General features: G+C 43.0%; 1 protein-coding gene across 2 annotated transcripts in view; it reads right to left on the bottom strand.

Annotated features, from left to right (window-relative positions):
- Positions 1-766: 766 nt before the first annotated feature.
- ADGRF5 (adhesion G protein-coupled receptor F5) overlaps positions 767-19,059 on the bottom strand; it is a 30,146-nt gene continuing 11,853 nt past the window's right edge. The window contains exons 10-21 of one of the 2 annotated variants that reach the window (XM_040598802.1): positions 17,933-18,166; positions 16,490-16,654; positions 16,138-16,353; positions 15,654-15,875; positions 14,272-14,424; positions 12,835-13,031; positions 11,692-11,871; positions 8,898-10,268; positions 7,907-7,948; positions 7,747-7,806; positions 2,857-2,941; positions 767-1,751 (exon numbers count right to left, since the gene is read on the bottom strand). In XM_040598802.1, coding sequence (XP_040454736.1) covers positions 1,672-1,751; positions 2,857-2,941; positions 7,747-7,806; positions 7,907-7,948; positions 8,898-10,268; positions 11,692-11,871; positions 12,835-13,031; positions 14,272-14,424; positions 15,654-15,875; positions 16,138-16,353; positions 16,490-16,654; positions 17,933-18,166 — 3,005 coding nt within the window. In that variant the 3' untranslated portion in view covers positions 767-1,671. The remainder of the gene's footprint in view (positions 1,752-2,856; positions 2,942-7,746; positions 7,807-7,906; positions 7,949-8,897; positions 10,269-11,691; positions 11,872-12,834; positions 13,032-14,271; positions 14,425-15,653; positions 15,876-16,137; positions 16,354-16,489; positions 16,655-17,932; positions 18,167-19,059) is intronic. The other variant, XM_040598803.1, reaches the window with a different exon arrangement.

The following is a 19,059-nucleotide window of genomic DNA, read 5'->3' as shown; positions in this document are numbered from 1 at the left end:
TCATTCACATCAGCTGAGACCTGGGTTTAGCTGAACTGGGAGGTGTGGTGAAACCTCAGGGATGACATGCCTGCGAAGGTAAGGTGTGGTAGGGCTGTGCTGTCTACAGGGACTCGTACTTTACAGTTTATGTAAAGCCTGTTCTATCTCAGTGGGAGTGGATGTTTCTGCAGCAAGTCAATATTGCACAAGCTATTTCCAGAGTGAGTTAGACCAAATGGCTGTCCAAAGGCAAATTCTGGTCAGAATAGTGTGCAAAGGTCTGATTTTCAAACTTCCATTGGCAATGCAGTTCAAATTGATTGTGGGTTTTCAAATATATCTTAACCTCTAACTGTGTTCTAGTATTGTATCTTCAATTACAAAGAAGTTGCTTTTGCGATAAGTAATACATTTGACTGATGCTTGTATATTGTCTTCAGTCACCATCACCTGCCCATACCAAATGATCACACATGTCTGTAACTGTAGGTGACAGTTTCCCACCCTGGTTCATCCCAAAGTTCCAGAAACAGGTTCACCACTGGTAAACACAGAGGCCTGATTCCCCAACAACCAAATGGGGCTGTACCACCTGACAGCAGTGTTTGATATTGGCTTCTAATCTAAACCTTTGTGATTCCATCTATCATATTTTACATGAAGTTTTGTAACATTCCTGTGCGCTATAAAGACTTTGCAGGCTCTCTCATAGCCCTCTGCTTAAGGCAGGAGTCCTGCCTTTGAAGGTGTACAGGTGTGGAAAAAACGGATTCCACAAATGTAGTATTAGAGAAATAATTTATATAAAACCTTTCATCCTGCCTGGCACGTGGTGGTTTATATTCACTGCAGAATTGACTCACTGAGCCCTTCGAGTGTGATTCTCCTCTGAGAGGAGACCCAAACACACAGACTTTGCACAAGAGTTCCTTGCATACTTAACACTACTATACATTAAATAAATGCAGTCCCCTCTGTAGCAGACAACCTTCTGTGTCTTACCACATTACATATCAAGGGAAGGACAATTATAGTTAAGGATATAAAGTTTCCTTTTCTTCAAAAAAGTGCCACGTGGACCTTTCAGTACATTCTGTCCGAGAGAAGACCACGCAGGAATCATCACGGTCTTCATTTTATCTAAGTCAAAAGTGAAGATCTGAAATGGAGCTTCTTAGTTGTGAATCTTTGGTTCCCAAAAGTCCTAAATAGAAAGTGGAGAGCACTATACCCTACGGCCTTTCCAGACTCTAATAGGAGGGCAGGAGAGAAGCTATGAGGTACTTGTGTATCTACACAGGCCTTTGGAATCTTTCAGAGAGTTAATAGGGGAAATGCTACAACCACTGGACGAGAGCTGTGTATAGCACTGTAATTCATGGCTCAGTACTGCATAGTGCTAAGCACCCACTTCAAGGCTGAGAATTCTTCATTCCCAATGTCTTTTCTGGCACTTGAAGGCCTTCAAATCCTTGTCATCCCTTCTGGGATTGGCAGCCCCTGTAAAATTCTCAAAGCTTCCCTGCCTTACACATTGACCAGAAATGATTATTCCAGAAGAATGCACCAAGGCACAGTTTGGTCAAAACAAAGCAGTCTGCTTCTTGATGACTCACAGATACTTCTTGTGCGTGTCTTGGAAAAGGCAGAGGTCCTTTCAGAGTTATGTGATTTAGCATTTACAGTGCCTCAGTTAAGCAAAGAATACGCCTTGGAAGTGTTTTCAGAGGAAGAGGTGGATGGCTCTGAAGAAGATACTCTGTATTTTCCTGCAAAACAAAGTATAGTGGTTAGACATAAAGACAGATAGCTTAGGGCATGTTGGCACTGCAAAGTAAGGACAGTTAGACCTGTCTCGATGATCCAGGTGGCTTTGACACTAGCTGAACTAGAGCAATACCAGCAGCTACAAAGGTCAATGTGTTTGGTGACAAGATGTCAGCTTGAACTGATGATCGTGCTATAGGGTAGTAGTTTACTCACACAAATGGAGGGATTTAGTGCTCCTCCTTGAGCGTGGGGACACATCTAGAACACACAATCCTGAGAGGAATCCCAGCTCCCTCCCTCTCATGACCACGAGGCTCTAAGCTGAGACCCAGGTGCACAGAGCCCAAGAGCAGAGTGTGGAAGTGAATGCTGATAATATGGGAGTTTCAGGTGGCAGCAGCATGGGAGGCCGTTGTGGGCAAGTCTCGTTCTTCTGGTGGGAGGCTTCTGTACCTGGCTAGTGTACTCATGTAAACTTACCATAGCAGATCCAGAAACCTGCTTCTTGTTCCATTGCCTGACTAATAAACAGACTCTTAAGAAGCAAAAGCAGTTGCTTGCCTACATTAAACTCCTTCATATCCCACTTTGACCAAATTTTACTGTCTTCTCTAAGCAATGGTTGGATGCAAAGATTAGACATTTAGGAATGAAAATATTCATACTTCAGTAATGCTTCTTGCAAAATAAAGTCATAACTGAAATGGTGATGTCCATAAAATAACAGCCAGAGAACCTTTGAAGAGATACAGCTCCAAGGTGGTGAAGAGTTCATGAACAGTAAATGAACTGAGGAGCGCTATGTCATAATATCATTAAACTCAAAACAAAGCTCAATTAGTGGGTTTTATAACTGGTGAAACACGCCACCATCCAATACTTTCGTTTTAGTGTTAGACGATTATGCTGCTAGCGTTATGCTACAATTATGAGCAATTACAGTAGCAATACCAATGACTTATTACAGTTCCTTTGTATTAGAAGATTAAATACCATCGATGGATGGATGGATAGACAAATAGATCAATAGACAGACAGACCCTGAGAGTGAGAACACAAGCAAAACCTTGTTTGCTTTGGTAGGAGATGTCTATTGTCACATACCTGTTTTCCCACATAAGTTGTTAAAGGTTCTTGAAAGCGGATAGCTCATAGCAAGCATCGGTGTCACCAGGATCAGGGATGATGACTGTAAGAAAGAAAATCGCTTTTTGTCAAAAGCCTAGAACTGTCTTTGTAGCCACATGGAGCGGGGAAAAAAAGGTTACAATAAAATGGTGTTCAGTGGTACAAGAAGGCAATCCAGAGAGGGACAAGTTAGATGTTGGTGAGGCATCAAGTTGACCCATTTGCATGTTTATGATGGTGATGAAGGAAGATTAACTTTAAAAGAAGCTACAGGACAGAAATAGCCCGTCTCTAACGGTTGGCCAGGAAAGATGGCTTAGGCTCTGGAGTCTGTTGCATTAGGCATCACAGAGTTCTGGTCCCTTATCTGAGGGAGTATGAGGTAGTATTTAGGTAGCCAGAAAAGCTTAGATTTCTATGTTTGGGGATGGTCCTTGAAGGCCGGTAGCCTGAGATAATCAAAAGCAAATTTGACTTGACACACTAGAGGGCATCAGAACACAGCTCTGCAGTCCAGGCTGCTGCTGAAATGAAGTTTCTTTTTCTCTTCTGGAGCGGTTTGAGAATTTAATGAGATTCCTCCAAAAGATGCTTTTAGAAGTGGTATGGAGACCACATCTTTTTCTGTTCAGTCCCTCTCCGTTCATTAAGTTGTACTATGGCTGGGGAAATGAGGCAGTTTTTTGCATTGTCACCTACACCATAAGGTGGTAGTGGAAGAAGGTAAAATAATCACATCTAAAAAGTTTGCTCAAAGACTTTGATGTTACTTTATTTAGTCCTTATCAGCAGAACTGCCAAGGAAATATGCCAATTCCCACTGCCTGGGGTAGCTTCCACAGTGTCAACTAGAGTTGGAAGTGTCTGGCACAGGAGATTTTGTCTGAAAAGCAATTCCGAATTGGGATCCAAGACTTCACAACTTGTTCTCTCCACTTTATTCTGCTGGATGTGTCCATTGTATGATAGCTGTATCGGTTATTCCTGCCTTCCTCCCAGCTTCCTGGGGAAAAGAAGTTTTTCACAAAGTCAGAATAGCACCACATCGAACAGATATAATTTTCAAGCCAGCAGGAAGGCAAGGTGTTTTAAAAATTTATTAGGAAGTGTTCCCAGACCTGGGTTCCCAGGTGTAATCCTCCTGCTGAAAACACTGGAATGCTTGGAGTACCAGTTTAAAAAATCCAGGTGAACAACTCCAGGGATCCTAAATGAAGAAGCATGAAGCAGAAACCACATCTTTCCTGTCTCCTTCTGACACAAGATCTGAATGTGACAGATGATTGGGGCACTTAAAACTTACAGCACTGCTCTGCCTGGCTAATTGCAAGCTGCTGCCTCCCGGCTGTCGGCGAGTTGCTGGAGGGGACATGCAGAGAGGTCACTGCTGGGTCCAGTGCTGGTTTAACATCTTCATTAATGTTGTAGATGATGGGAAAAACGCACCCTCAGCAAGTCTGCAGATACTACAAAACTGCAAGGAGTGGCTGATAGATCAGATGAGCCTGCTGTCATACAGAGGGACCTCAACAGGCTGGAGAAGTGGGATGAGAGGGATCTTACGAAGTTTGGCAAAGGGAAATGCCAAGTCCTCCTGTCCCAGAGGAGGAACAATCCCACATGGCAGGACATGCTGGGGGCCATGGGACTGGAAAGGAGTAAAGACAGAGCCAGGCTTTGCTCCTTGGTGCCCAGTAAAAGGACAAGAGGCAGTGGGAGTGAGAACAGAGCCAGGCTTTTGTTGTTTGTGCCCAGTGAAAGGACAAGAGGTGCTGGGAACAAACAGAAATACAGGAAATCCTGCTTAAGAAACTTTTTCACTGTGAGGGTGGTCAAATGCAGGAAAAGCCTGCACAGACACACTGTGGAGTCTCCATCCTTGGATCTACTCAAAACCCAACCGAACATGCCTCTGAGTTCTAGCTGACCATGCTCTGAGTTGTGGGGGCTGGTACTAGGTGATCTCTGGAGGTATTTTCCAACTTCAGCAATTCTGTGATGTTTGTGGAAGTTGGAGTGATTTGAGCCAGTGCTGCTCCTCTGAGCTGACAGTTCAGCCCCAATGGACTCCTTAATTCCTTTGATGTTATGTGCCCATCGGTCTTAAGCATGCTGGTTTTTAAGTCTGCTTCCCAGTTCTTTAGCAATACCTGTACAGGTTCTTCTGAATAAACCCTGTTTGGACACCAATATAAAATTAAGATCTATTGACATATCAGAATGATGCTAACATTTCTCACAATCTATATTTTTCCATTCCAAGTGCAGGTGGTTAGATTCTGATGCCTTCAATCCCTTACCCATCCTGGTATGGCTTCTTTGGTAAGGGGTTATAAATGCAGAGTTGCAAGCTGAAACAAGCGCTTCTGTCTTGAAATACACAGACTTATCCAACCTCATGCAGCCATCCCAGACACAGGTATTTGATCCCTGCTGGCTGAAAACTTTCTGTATTCTGTGCCTGGGAACGTGGTCCCCCTTGTGCAGAAGCAGAGGTGAGCACCCCTGTGGCATCAGCGGGAAGAGGACAACGACCTACTCTGCAGCCACAACTTGTCTTCGGCCACCACAGTTCCTTGTGAAGTGAATGTCAGCCCGTACCCTCAGCTCCTGGCCCTCTCCTAGGGCTGTAACACATGTCCTGGGTCACTGAGGCGCTGAGCCCGCTGTGTGCTTGGCCTCCTGCATTCTGCTTTAGGGCTTTCTCAAGCCTCAGTGGAAGAGCACGTAGTTCTGAGGTTTGCTCCTCTGCTTGAGACACCGTTCCCCCAGCCTCTCCAACGAGTGCTGGTTGCTTCATGCCATAAGCAGATCCGCACTTGGTTGGATCCCAGGATCCTCCAGCCCAGCTGCTTCTTACTCAGTGTGGGCCACGGCAGAGGCCCTAGGGAAGAGTTTTACAAAAGCGAGGTAAGCTTGTAGCAGCACCCCCGCAGAATGTCCTTTCCACTTGTGGCGGTCAGACGTACAGGGACTCCTGGAGGCAAAGGCAAGACCCTGGTGTTTAACAGCCCTTCACGGCCTGTTCAGCTTCCGCAACATGAAGTAAACTCTAAGAGAACCTGGGAGAGCGTCCAACATCCATAACATCCAGGAGCAAGGAGGTCTACATCTCCTTTGCTTGTTTTGGATCTGCCACTCATCAGGGTGAGGTCTGCTCCTTCCTGATCAAACGGGATGGCACACTTGCTCCATGACCTTGTAGCAGCACACATCACTTTTACATTCCCCATCGGCTGTCTAGGCTGAAGAGTCCTATGTCATCTAGCAGAGCAGTCCTCCTACCTCTTTGGGACTTGTTCTGCTCTGCGTCCTTCCAACTGGCCTGTATCTTTTTTTGAGCATAATTAAGCTCAGTTGTCCCCATGTCAGCATTTTCCTGTGGCTTAAATAGCTCTGCCTCCCTTTAGGTATTGTGGATGAAAGGTCTATGGTGCCATGAGGTCTGTGGAGGTGAAGGACACGTGGAGGGAGGAACTAGGAGCTGCTGAAGAATAGAGGGAGTGAAGGGAGTGGATATGTGGCTGGCACAGAACATCTAGCTCCATGGCTACCCGGTAGCTTATAGCAGCTGAGCCATGGTTCACCTCTTTCAAACAGCCACTGAGCTTTTTTTTCCAGAGTCTTAATCTGTGGAGCACAAATTGGAATGGAAGAAATTAAATTTAATCATAAGAAAAAGCTTTTTGTTTGGTTGGTTGGTTTAGTTTGGTTTCTTTGTTTGTTTTTGGTTTTGGTTATGCTGGCGGTGGCAAAACACCACAGCGTTTTGTTCAAAGAGTTAGCAGATTTTCCAGCTTTAGAGATAGTGAAAACCTGATGGGGAAAATGTCCTAAGTTAATTTACCTTGCTTTGAGGAGTGCGTTTGGACTAGATCTAAACGTGTTCTTTCCAGCCTTAACTGTTTGATGATTCTGTGACCTCTCTGTTCAGCCACAACACTGCCTGTGTTTCTGTGCTAATTGTATTCCTCCGCAGCCATTTTCCTCAGGCACTTTACAATCTTTAATTTTTCTTTTAAAGACGGTAGTGGGACTGGTTTCCCCCTTTAAAGCCAATGCCTATCCTCAGCAGAGGCATCTCCAGATGCCCATGCAAGCTGTGCTTCAATGCAGGGAGGAGTGCAAGAGTTATTGGGTCAGAGGAACTCTGTGGATGGAAGAGAAGAGTTCCAGGATTTTTCTTAAGGATCTAGTCCCTGTTTGCAACATTATTTCTTTATTTTTTTAGGCACTAAATGTTTTGTGTTAAATGCAGGAATTTGCTGGATATGGGACCCAAGTCTCTCCTCTTTTAGGAGTGTGTCCAGGCCACTTGGTTCCAGAAACATATTTATTTATGTTCTGTCTTTTTCTCATTAAAATCTGAGTCTTTGCAACACATAGACATGATTTTAACAGAAGATTCATACTTTTCTGTCCTCAGGATAAATTGAAGGCTAACCTGTCGCCTTGTCTCATGCAAGTTGTCTCAACCAAGCTGCAATATCTCCATCTTTTCCTGCTCATAACTGAGGGGCTTCTTCCCCAGTAAGTTCTCTTTGCATTTCTCTTAGGTTGTGCATAAATAAGGGCCACTGAAATTTTCTGTTTTCTAACATAATGCTTCAGTTACATTTTGTGGGTTATTTCTTGTCAAATTCAGAGCAAATGTCCACTAGTCTCCTCAGTTTTTACCAGTTATAGGTGAAATAATGAACTTCAGAAAAGGGGAGATATTCATATCTATGTTGTTAGTGTCTTCAATTTCTCTGACTAGTTCTAATAAATAATTCAGAATATACAGTGCATTTGACTTAAAAGCCACTTTGAGAATGTTAGACTATTCAGCAGTAACTAAAATACATTCTTAGGTCAAGTTCTAACCTTTGTTTGCTGTGAACTCCATTTGGACATTGAATTCCTCTTCAGCAGGGCTTCTTGGATCTATTTGTTAAAAAAAATTAAAAATCATTCAGTAAATGCAGTAATTATGTTCAAATTCAAACAGTATTTTCACATAATACAAGAAAGTTTGAATCCTTACCTTCTTGTCCCAGAGGGTCCCAAACACCAAAATGAATAATCCCTAGGAGACAGATAATTACATGCAGTTTGATGACTTTTAATTGCAGTACCTCATAACTCTCAAACATAGTCCATATTGACTATTTAAACTCTGAACTTTTTGATAGAGGGCATTTTCCTAACTGCATTTCACATAACGGAGTGCCAATGTAGTATGAGTTCTTTTAGCCTGGCTTATTCAAACTGTGTGCATATCTGGTCTACAGAAGTGACACAGATAATTTGCTAGCGCTAAACATTTGGAAGAAGGGACTTTTGTGCATGGAAGATACGCCCTGCCTACGCTCCCCAGATAAGCTAGCAGGTTCACAGTACGAAAGGCAGTTGTGTTTGGTCTGAAGCACACAATTCTGATGCTATCCTTAAAACACAGTGTAGACATGACTATTGTGTCCTTAAGAAATCCTGTTGTATCGGGATCCTACTGGCCACCTAAATATGTGGTTGTAAAAATCATACTGACTGAAAACTCCCAATAATATGTATTTTGGTCAGTTCCTCTCTTTATTATTACTACTACTCAGCTGTTCTTGGTGACTTCCATGTTGTTTATACTCCCTCGTTACTTGAACCCACAAGAGCATAGTATGATGCCTCCAGATGCACTGGAAATCAGACCAGACGTGCTGAAGCTTGGCCACCTGAACATAACAGGGCTATTTTCCTGATCTTCAGGAATGAATCTCTTCCCAAAGCTACTGGAAAATTTGGAAGTTATTTTCATGTCAGCTTTATATATAAGACATATCTGTTAAGGGAGCTGAGAATATGAAATACTGCTGAATTCCTGGAATGGTTTCCCAAAGAGCTCGTTGGGAATAAGGATGTCTAAAGGCAAGTCTGAGCTTTCCCAAGTGGTTTTTATTCCCCTCCAAGAACAGCCCTGCAGGAACATCACTACTTGTTAAACAGTCACAGAGGAAACAAACCCATACATATGTGTAACTCACCTGCAAAGCATTGAGCAGAGCAAAGAGGATGTGGAAAGCTCGATGGCTGTTTTTGATGACGGTGGCAAGGCCAAATCCCCAGGTGAGGCCTAACAGCGGTGTCAAGATGGCCACACTTTTGCCAATTTGAAACAAAGAGTTCCTCTCCTGCCTGTTTGACCTATCCCCGATAGTTGGTCTTAGGATTTTTATTATAACAACTGCAGTGATGAACAAATTTGTGGCCACAATGATCAGAGCAGGTATGACGAAGGCCAAGAGAGCTTTGCTCTCCTTCCAGTTGAGCCAGCAGACACCCTTTCTTATGTAATTGTTCCTTGGCAATGTGACAACAAGGGTGATGACTGCAATGAGAAAGGGGCACCCATAGCCCAGACAGAATGCCACTGCTTTCTGGGCGGTCTTACTTGTGTTGTGTAAGATGAAGACCAGTCTGTAGAAAAGAATGAGGCCCAGGCTGAGCATCCAGAAGAAGACACACAGGTAGAATAAATGGATGAAGAAGGTGGCCACAAAACAGATACCTCCGCTCATCTGTTGGTTTTGGTCATTGATGGAGGCAGTGACAACAAACCAAATGTCAGCAATCAGGAGCGATGTAGCTATGTTGAGTATACAGACGTGGCGCATGTAGGAGGTTGTGTTGTTTGTCACATATTTCCAGACTAAGGATTCAATTATAATGCAGGCCACCAAACTCAAGATTGAAATGGCCAGGCCAACGTAGGTAATATAATCTTCAAAGATTGCCTGGGAGTATTTATCAGGTGACATCAGAATGGAGAAGGATGTCAAGTGATTGCAGGAGCAAATGACATAATCTCCTCGCTCTGTGGTTGTGCAGCCACGAGTATCCCAGCCCCCCTTACGTTCGTTGAGTGTGAAGTTCCAAAAGACACACTGGGGCATCTTTAGAGATGTGTTTTTCTTTGCAAAGGTCATATTAATGTCAAACTTCTGGCTTCCATTGCTGCTCATAATTGTTGTTATCAGTAAACCATTCACATACTCGGACCCATTCTGGGGCAAAATATGTCCAAGCTTTGAGTACATCACACTGACAATGGTTGAATTGTGTGTTAGAGCCCGAATTTCAGTTTCACTAATGAGCACATTAACTGTGAGGTTTTCTGTACTGCTGAAGTTCTTATTATAAGCTGTGTTGGTATTTTCTGTGACAACTATACCTTGTAGCTGAAGGGTATTTGCAGAGACAGAAGGAATGGTGTTATTAACTGGTTGGAGGCGCACGGAAAAATTTTCTACTGACTGCAGTAACAAAGAACTGTTGAGTACGCTGTCTTTATTCAGGTCTTCCCAAGCTTCAGTTGCAGAATCAGCAACAACAAAGTCCACTGTGGAGAGAAAATTCTGAAACAGCAAGAACAGAATAATGCTGTTACTGAAATCCCCTACAAATCGTTGTTGTTTCTGATGGCGATTTTCCTGTGGTCCTAGAACTGACTTTTGAAAAAGCCCAGAATTTTCTTATTTTGCTCAATCTATATGAAACATTCAGTTGTTAACCCTCTGCATTCTCTATTTTCAAGTTAAGGTTTCCAACAGTGGAGCTGTGTGGATTTTTTTTTTACATATTACTTAGCCTTTTCTTGTTTTGGTTTCCAGCCTTCTTCCTCTTCTTTTCCAGCCTTTGTACTATCTTTGATATTTCACATGTTTTGCACTTTTCTGCTCAGAAGACCAGTGCTTTTCCTCTGTACCTCACAATCAAGGTTTCCAAGTATTTCTAAAATGTGTTTTGTTATTCATTTGTTGTAACATCCAATTGATTTTCCTTGCTTGATCCCCTTGATCTTATTCCTATTTTGACCCTTTTTTCTATTCCTGCTTCTGCTCATAGAATCACAGAATGGTTTTGATATTTAAAGATCATCTGGTCCAATGCCCTTGCTATAGGCATGGACTTCCAAACTGGCCTTGAACACTTCCAGGGATGGGGCATCCATAAGTTCTCTGGGCAACCTGTGCCAGTGTCTCACCACCCTCACAGTGAAGAATTTCTTCCTAATATCTAATCTAAACCTAATATCTAACCTAAACCTATCTGCTTTCACTTTTAAACCATTACCTCTAGTCATGTCACTACACATCCTGGTAAAAAGTCTTTCTCTGCCTTTCTATAAGCCCCTGTAAGTACTGAAGAGCCACAACAAGGTCTCCCTGGAGCTTTCTCTTCTCCAGACTGGACAACACCAACCGTGTCAGCCTTTCCTCATAGGAGAGGTGTTCCAGCCCTCTGACCGTTCCTGTGGTCCTCCCTGGGACATGCTCAAGCAGGTTCATGGCTTTCTTGTACTGGGGACCCCAGAGCTGGACGCAGTGCTGCAGGTGGTGTCACACAAGAGCAGAGCAGAAGGGAAGAATCACCTCCCTTGACCTGCTGGCCTCGCTTCTTGTTATGCAGCCCAGGAGATGATTTGCTTTCTGAGCTGGAAGCGCACTTTGCTAGCTCATGTCCAGTTTTTCATCTACTGTTCCTTGTCCTTTCCTCCTTCTTAGAATGCTAGAGACATTTATGGGTCCCTAGAACATTTCTAGTTGCTAAGCAGACAGCAGCTTCTCTTTCCTGCACAAGCTGCTCACCTTCATCATTTTGATTTTTCATAAACTCTATCTTTCCTGTAATTTCATTTTTGCTGTCATTTAATCTCATTCCCTTAACACTTTCCTGTTGCTGACCCTAACTAACTGTGAAGCTTCTTCAGGGAGAATGTCATCCCCTATGACAAAAGGGCCTTGATAAGTGTAGGTAAGACTTAAAATAAAACCTTACGAGAATAGTGAGCATCTCTGCATCTGCTGGGATGGAGGAGACTATATCCAGGATGGTAATGATTGCACCTAGGTCTGCAGGAGAACTTTTTGTTTTGTTTTGCTGCTCTCTTGTAATTTTATTAAGTTCTGCAAGGTAGTTAGGTAGGTTTTCTTTTGCCTCAGGACTGTTGATCAAGGCCTGCAACAGAAGATAACAGTACATCATGTGTGCAATTTGCCTGGAGTTTGATCCTCCATCATCATAGCTACCCCACGCCAGTAAAGAAAACAGAGTCAGGGTCATTCTAGACATGCCGGAAGCGTTCAGCCCTCTGATCCTCCACGACAGGGTATCCTAACTGCCTGTTGAGAGTGGTCTCTCATCCGTGCTAACTTGCAGACTGTTCCTGGAAATTTTGGGGGAGAAAATAGTTGGCCTGGGCCCAAACATATAAGGGAACAATCTAGGAAGTTAAAGAAATACAAAATTGAGTAGCTGTCCCTCTGCCTGTGACCTTGCTGTGCCTAATTTACTAAAACAAACATAGTAAGTATTTGCTGAAAGAAAGATAATTGTTCTCAACTAACCTCACTGAGAGAAGGGTGGTTCTGGACGGTTTGTAGAAGTGAAGAGCACTATGACAGGATACCTAAGCTGAAAACCGAGGCTCAGCACCTGTCTGTGAGGGGTAGTGACTGAGGGGGCATCCTAAATAGGTCTAAGGCTGGGCAGTGGCCCGCAGCTGTCCCTGCGGCATCGTTGTTAGGTGCTCTGCAGCATACTCTGGGCTTGTGCCAACTGGTGTTCACCGAGGCAATGCCTAGGCATGGATCAGGGAACACTCCAGGCCAGCCAGTTCTCCTGCTGGATGCTGTAAATAAGGTCACCTTTTCTGGGAGAGCACGTTCATGCGTATGGATATTGGCCATGCAGTGCCACATACCCTCTGGGCCAGAGGAGGGGACCTCGCCTCTTTCACTTACTAGCATAGATATAGTCAAACATTCTTCACTTCTTTTAAAAGATAGTTTTAATTAAATATTTGATTTTTAATGCTGCATACATTTTAGATTATATTAAGCAAAGAACCACCCAGCAAAAATGTTTGCTCTCTCCTACCTGCCCCCCTGCCCTAGCCTCTAGAAAAGTCAGAAATATTACCTCAGCACTAGTTAGCAGGTTGTTTATTGCTTCAGACAGGCAGTTATTCCTTTCAAACTTCCAGACTTTGTTGATGCACTTGTAAACTTGATTGCCTCGGGTAAAAATATCCGGATTATCTACGTCACGGCATGGCTTTTTTAATGTGGCCCCTTCTTTTCCAATGCCCAAACTGTCTGAGCAGGAAACTTCCTTGTCTGTATTGAGAAAAAGACACAGAGGCAGAAAACTAAGAAGCAGGGAGATAATTTGCCCCTCTCAAACCTGTGATTTCCTGAAGTTCAGAGGTCTTTAAATCAGCTAGGATTTTAGCTTGCTCTCTTCATTAATTCTGACCTTTCAGGGTGTATATGTCTTGCATTCCCAATTTTTTGGAAGCATGAAATTATAAAGGACATTTAATAAAGCCCCTTGGTTTTGAGTACCGAATCAAATCAACAAACCAATACCCAAAGTTTTAAGAATTGTCTATTAGATTACAGGGTGAGACAGCGGTGAAGCCGGATTATATTGACCACTATGTGAACAGTAATTCACACAAAGTTGACTATGCTAAGGGACTCAGTGCTGCTGGAGCACCAATAGGAAATTCATTAAGACCTGGCTAGTGAGGCCTCAACACCTTTTGATGAACAGTGGGTCTTGCTAACTGGCTTTGATTGGGTTAGCCATATCAGTAAGTATCTATTGATTAAAGTAAATAAAGCATCTGCATATTTGTTGCCTAAAATGGTGAAATCTGGCCAGATACACTGATTTGACAGGTGTCACTACTATGGAAAAACCAAAATGTCTGCATTATGGGGCTTATTTCTTTCCAATTTAGAATAAGAAGCAGGAAGATACAAACTCTGGTCAGAACTAAACATCAAAACTGGATGTAGCAATGCTGAAATCTAATTCTAATTACTACCTGCAGCACTGACGTGTAGCTGGGCTTGCCCAGGTCTCTGCAACACCTCATGGAGGTCACCATTCTTGTGTTTGAAGTGGATATGTTCTCCAACAGGCTGATCTCCTGAGCTAGACTACTTCTTCCTGAGGCACCACAACCTGTTTTCTTTGCTAAATTGTTGGTGCACGCTGGGAGCTGCACGACTGCATTTCAACACAGGAGATGAAGCTCGGTGGTGCAGGCTGCACCAGAAGGAATTAGGGGCAGGAGATGACTGAACTATAACTGCTAGGGAACATACTGGGGCCACTGTTAAATCCAGTGAAGACAAAACATCTTGTGTATTTGTTTTTTTTTTTAATTACAGCAAAATAGATATTTTCCTCTGTATTTCAAAGTTTCCCATGAAGAAGGAGACAAAAATTCTTGCCAACAAAACGTGCTCCTGTTAGGTGTCACCAATGATAAATTTGTGGCATCTGATTTAACAAAGATAGTGGGATTTCCTATTTAACAGCCTTAAATAGTAACTTTTTTCTTACCAGGTATCAGCTGCAGTCTTATATTTTCACTGTTGACTGTCTGTTTAATGCTGTTAGTAAACTTGCAATACACTGTGAGCTCTTTCTCCTTGTTGCATTCTGTTTCTGTGTAACTGTACATGTAGCAAAACAAATTTCCTTTTCTCTTTTTCCCTGTGTGGAAGGATTAGGACAGATTAGCTAGCAGACAGTAGAAAGCTTCTGCAAAATTTTCATTTCTGTGAGTCCTAGAGGAAAAAAACCCCAACTTCCATTGCAGAAAAACTTCACTTCTGTATGCTGATCCCCATGTCTTATCCCTCCCCACACACACCCCTACCCCTTAATGAATCTTCTGGCAGCTGCTGCATGATCATTAACTTTTCAATTACTAGTATATGAGCAAAAACTGCCCAAATCTTCTCTTCCTGTGTAGGAACAAAAATTAACTTTAGAAACCAGTTTGGAGAATACTCTTCCTGCTTCTGCTTCTACCATAGGTGTTTCCTTTAGGCTAGGATGATTTTTTTTCCCTTCTTATATAGTTCTTTTGAACTCAGGATTTGCACAGCACTGCCATTGCTTTTCAGTATGCCAGTACCGGAGGGTCCCTGACTGCAATCTCTTCCAAAAAGACCTTGGCATTTTTCTTAGCAACTGAAGGACCCCTCAGTCTCCACCTGCTTTACACTTCAGCCTGTTGGTTTTGCATTCCTACAGGTTTTCTAAGTTAGTTTAGGTGGATCTTCTTTGCTTTTTTTTTTTTTTTTTTTTTTTCAAGTTAACTGTTTTGTAAGTCACTTGAAAACTTCCAGTATATAAAAACACATCAGGGAAGCTGCAGAATTGCCTTGAATTTGAAGACATACAAGTTTAGGCTTTTGTGCTGTTAAAGATATGTCACCTGTATCCTTGAAGAAAATAGAATAGGTTTTTTTTTTTAACTGCATTCTTAATCTCTTATTCTACATGTTTCATGAACTAGTAGATCTTCTTAAGTAATGTTTCCTTGCTACTCAGTTCAAAAAAGTCGCAGAGTGGAATTTAAAAGCAAATAAATGGACTTCAGCAATTTTTAATCTGAACAACGGTGAAGATGTTCGCTTCTCACTGCCTGGCAAGGCAAAGCAAACATTGAATTTAGCTGTTATGTATTTATCACTACAGCAGTGACTTCACTTGCTCTTCTATTAATCTCAGCCATGCTTCCCAAGAATGGCAACCATGTTTAAAAAAGTTAATTTCCTTTTTTTCTTCCCCCCCCCAGGAGTCTTTCTGTGCTGTCATAATAGCAGTAAGTATGAATTGTTTACACAGACCTAACTGGAAAAAAAAACACAAACCAGGGACTGGGTTGCGACACGTAGTGCAGCTAATGATTCTGCAAGTTCATTGTTTCTTACCAACTTGAAATTCCTTTTGTTGAACCACGAATGTAACAGTGTAATAATCTTCCATGGTGTTAGCACTTATGCAGCACTGGAGATCTTGTTGCACTTTGCACTGTATAGATGCTTCAATGGGGTCTATCAGGATGTTCTGCTTCCAAGGCAAGGGAATAACCTTGATTGTCACATTGGCAGAACTCTCCAAGTACTTCTGGGAGAATGTGCAGATGTAGGTGCCTGAAAGAAGTGACAGAAAAAACATGCCTCAGTCAACAGAAGTGCTCCTCAGCTTTTGCATGGTCAGGAGTCCTCATACTGAACAAGTACAGTGCTGTTGGCAGCGTCATGTCTTGATGTCCTCCAGCAGTTATAATGTTAACTCTCTTTTTTATTTACTGTGACCAGGCTTCACAGTGATTTGCAGGGCTAGGGATGCTGTAAATGATTTGGTGCAGAGATTTCATTGCCTTTGTAGCCAATGCAAAACACGTTCACTCACCGCTCCAGTCCTGTGTGGCGTTCTTCACTTCGAGCACAGATGTTGCTGGGAATTTTGTATTTTTGATGCATGTATCACAGTCTACTGTTTTCATCTTGCTTCCAGACCAGATTTTCCAACTGATACTTTCATAATTGGTCACATCACTTTCACACGTCAGATTGAATTTATATCCCTCAGAAACTGATGAGATGCTTGAAGATATCGTTACATGGGCTGAGACAACACAAGGTAAATGTCACATTATGGAGAGTCGCTCGTTATAACCATTCGCTTGCGAATGGCATGTGCCACAGAGGCCACCTACGTGCTAAAATTGCTGATGGTCTGTTACATGCCACCTGACCCTTACCTGCCCGGAGGTACGTCACTCTGATGTTTTGACTATGCCAGGCACCGTGTCCAGTGTGCAGCTCACACGTGTATGTCATCACCGTACCTGACTGCTCGGGTGGGCATAGCGATTCATTGATATTGAGCTTGTATTCAGTGCAGTTGCCACTGAAACTGGAGACTCCTGGAAAGAAATAAACATTTCTTGAAGGGCTATGGATGTCCAAAAATACCTGGGCTCTGGAAATCACAAGCAAACACTCTAGCTAAGGAAAACCTTGTGGGTTTGTATGTAACCTGTGACAACATGGCACTTTTAACTCATCATGGCTGAAGTTCATTCACACCTTTTGCTCTGGCAACACCCACAGTGGTTTTCCAAAGGTCTGAAGATGACTTTCAGCACAGTGCTGGGCACCTACCACCAAAACCACTCCGAGAGCAACAACATTGCTTGGATACCTCAGGATAAGCCAAAATGAAGATTATTCTGGTTCAGCCTAACCTCATTATCTGCAGTATTTAGGATGAGTAAGATAAGTAAACCAGGAGTAAGTACTGCAGATTTTAATATCGTATTTTGAAATAAAAATTTGGAGGTACTTGACAGACACTCAACTTTAACTGGTTTAGCTCTAGACCCCATGAAAGCTGTCCCGTGCTGCAGCTGAAGGTGCATCTGGCATGAGAGCAGAGCTCCTGGGGAACAGCCTGGCCACAGGGAGTGAAGGGCAAAACAGCTCATTACAGGAGGCCAGGATCACCCCTCTCTCTGCAAGCACTGCTGTACACAGTACCTGTTCTCTGTGGAAATGGCTGTGCACAGGAGCTCTGAAGGTTTTCTCTCATCCTGCTGTCCTGCTTTCTGCTAAATTTCATTTATAAAAAATGGTTATAAATGTTATAAACAAATGGTTAATCCGTACCTATAAAATATTGAGGGAAACAGGCTGTTTATGACTATGGTCCTTAGACATTTGTGAGCCTTTCTGTTGATGTTATTTTGTTACTCCTTGTAACATGTCTATTTGGTGCTTTACTAACTCTTTATACTCATAAGTAAAGCCTCATGGGACGCCACTGACTCAACCGGCATGTGATGTATCACAGCTACAGGAGCAGAGGGAAACTGTGCGCTCACTATTTAGCTGTGCTGCAGCTGTTTTAAAGTGTAGCACCTATGTCCCTTGGTTGCCAAGTCTCGGTATGTGGTACACAGAAGCCTTTCATACCCCAAGGGTTATTCTAGAGGTAGTAGGAGAGACTGATGCACTCATCCCTACTCTCAAAACCAGACAATGCAGAAATAAACTTTCTGGAAAAAGTCGGTGTGATGCTGGTCCAGGTGGCTGTTTCCATCCAGGATGGCACAGTTTTAAGCATCAGTGTCTGCACAGTGCATGGAGACACCCAGAATCCCACTGGCACCTGCACAAGTGAAAGAATCTTTTGTTAATCTTACCTGTAATGTTGATTGCTCCATTTACTTTCCAGTCACCAGTAAGTGATGGTAAGTGTCTGTCAATACAACAGGACAGCAGAGGACTGTTCGTCTGCATTTCAGGACTGTTGCATACAACAGTGATGTCGTTAAAGTTTGAAGTGACATTTAGCGGAGAGACTGCTATTGTTTTTGTGGCCTTGTATATTAGCGTGTAAAATGGATCGCTGTTTCTGAAAGTGCACCTATAGGAACCTGTAAAGCATAGGCAATATCTTAGCATTGAGAACATACTTTGCTGTTTTTACCTCTGCATTTGGAGTCAGGAGCTGGGAGCTATTTCCACACCTAGTTTTCACATCTCCTTGCTGTACAGCAGCTCTGCTACTTGCTGATCAAAATGTACCCTGAGGTCACCTGCAGTATGCTTTCTGCAGACTCCTGTTGCCAAATGTATACAGGTTAGGCAGCTTCACTGTTGATGGGTACTTGAGCAGAGACTAGGTCTCTGGGACTGAAATGTTTAAAGTTTGGCTGAGTTGGTGTTTTGGGGATCTGCATATTGCCTATAGTCCATCTGACAGCAATGTGTCGTAGTAAGAATGTAGACTGGCTGTGCAAAATGGTGATAGACAGGTACCCAGGGTGGGCTCCCCAAAGGCTGGCACTCTGTAGGCACAGATGCTGCTCAGAAGGTGTTGGCAGAGACAGCAGAGTAGTAATCAGCCACTTTCTCAGGCACTTGGCCCTTGGATGCAGCCAGGCTTCCTTTAAGAAAGCGGCAATCAGAGCTCCAAACTTCCTTCATACTTTAGGTATGTGGGTTCCCCTTCCCCATGGGGATACCCAAGTGAGTAAACCACTTATATGGGAGTGGGGACACCACTGCCATAAGGTTCAGGGCATCCTTAGCCCAAAGAAGTTTGGACACACAACTCCTACCTCACATATGTGTGCCCAAATACCTGGTCACAGGCTACTCTTTTTGAAGTTGAATGTAAAATTCATGATCCAAAGAGAAGAACTGAGGAGGAGCTTGAGTCAAAGCTCTGATAATACATGATAATTACCCTGATAACTCCTCCCAGCAAAAATGCCACTGATTTACCTGTTTCTGATTTTCAAAAAGCCCTAAACATGAACACATG

Source organism: Falco naumanni, chromosome 6 (assembly GCF_017639655.2).
Source record: "Falco naumanni isolate bFalNau1 chromosome 6, bFalNau1.pat, whole genome shotgun sequence".
In the NCBI taxonomy this organism is placed as follows: domain Eukaryota; kingdom Metazoa; phylum Chordata; class Aves; order Falconiformes; family Falconidae; genus Falco; species Falco naumanni.
This window is presented reverse-complemented; position numbering and strand designations above follow the sequence as displayed.